Consider the following 1,466-nt stretch of genomic DNA (forward strand, 5'->3'; position numbering starts at 1 on the left):
CTCGCAAGGCGTTCACCTTGAGAATGGCTACAGGTACGTCGGATGTATGTAATTTATTAGTTTCCAAAACGCGTTGAGTAAAACCCAACAATCGACCAATCGAATCATCAGGTTGAAAATTGATTTCACGGTTACACTTAATTTCGCTGCACAGGGTATTATTGTTAGGCTTAATACTAATTAGGGTATTTTTATCTATCAACGTACTCTGCACATAGTTCTCGATATCCTCTATCTCGTAGCTACCAATGGTTATAACGATAACTTCATCACCCACGTAGAATTTGTCGTGACCAGTGTCCACGTTAGGAATCGAATTAAAGGTTAATAATTCGATGAGCCCCAGAGCATGATTTTTATCTCGAGAAAGCTCAATTAGGGGAAAGTACTAGGCTTCGAGTATAGAAGAATTGACTGATAAAGTTAGCGTGAATGAATCTTCTATGATTGCAAACGCTTGACTAACGATATGACATTATGCAGCATGTTTATATAGACGATACTTATTCTTACGATTTAACTGCCCACATAAGAATTTGAGACACAAGTGGCCACATTCGAAAGTATCATAGTTCTGATACCGTTCATAATTATATTTTACACTACCAACGTCAAGATACCTAATGAGATCTAGTGGGGGGCGAAGATTACCGAAACTGTCAAAATAAATTACTGAGTCTTTTTTCTTCATGTGGGCGACCCAGTGTGTTCCGGAACCGTCCTCATCGTCGAGATTGACGATTACCGATTCGTATTTGTACGATCCACCTTTTGGCATAGCATTCCGCATAAAAATTCCACGAAAATGTGGAATATTCATGAGCCTGGCGTACTTGAGCAGATCTGCATCAGTTAACGCCCGACGTGGTAGTTTCACTTCAAGTTTTTTGGCTTTAGATGAATGCCCAGTCCCTTCTTGTAGGGTTTCAAGTACAGTCCTTTGCCGAACGCGATGGATTCCATCGTTTTATTATGTCGTTGGCTTTCCTTCAATTGTTCTTTGGTTGCCTTGTAATCATTCACGGCTTTGGCTATTCCTGCTGCACCTCCTGCTAACGCTCCGGCAGCACTCAGACCCGCAAACATAGGTACGAGAAACGGCAGGAAACCTCCAACTTTGGATGGTACGGGTAGAACACGTGGTGCACGTATATTTTTCTTTCCACCAGCCTGCTTGACAGCTGTTTGGGCACCCTTAAGAGCAGACTGAATTACTGCCTGTGCATCGTTGCTTTGTATCACCGATCGTTTGGCTGATTCGATAACTTTTCTCAGCGTTATCTTCTTCTTCTTAGGCTTCTTCTTCTTTTTCGTGATACCCATAAGAGCATACTGAATTACTGCCTATGCATCGTTGCTTTGTGTCATCGATCGTTTGGCTGCTTTGATAACTTTTCTCAGCGTTATCTTTTTCTTTGGCTTCTTCTTTTTCGTGATACCCATACCGAGTTTTGATTTAGCGTTCA

General features: G+C 41.6%; 1 protein-coding gene across 1 annotated transcript; it reads right to left on the minus strand.

Annotated features, from left to right (window-relative positions):
- Positions 1–476: 476 nt before the first annotated feature.
- LOC107274358 lies at positions 477–1,323 on the minus strand. The gene is made up of 2 exons (XM_015753409.2): positions 1,043–1,323; positions 477–940 (listed from the first exon to the last, which is right to left on the minus strand). Exons 1-2 carry the CDS (start codon positions 1,321–1,323, stop codon positions 874–876), a joined length of 348 nt encoding a protein of 115 aa, XP_015608895.1. The 3' UTR covers positions 477–873.
- Positions 1,324–1,466: the final 143 nt, after the last annotated feature.

This window comes from Cephus cinctus, unplaced genomic scaffold (genome assembly GCF_000341935.2).
Source record: "Cephus cinctus unplaced genomic scaffold, Ccin1 Ccin1_scaffold2904, whole genome shotgun sequence".
In the NCBI taxonomy this organism is placed as follows: domain Eukaryota; kingdom Metazoa; phylum Arthropoda; class Insecta; order Hymenoptera; family Cephidae; genus Cephus; species Cephus cinctus.

Bases quoted from the DNA above. Each gene is read 5' to 3' on its own strand.
- LOC107274358 (XM_015753409.2), bottom strand. From the start codon at position 1,323: ATGGGTATCACGAAAAAGAAGAAGAAGCCTAAGAAGAAGAAGATAACG. The intron at 941-1,042 runs AGCAGGAATAGC...CGCGTTCGGCAA, and splicing joins GGAGCGTTAGCAGGAGGTGC to AGGACTGTACTTGAAACCCT.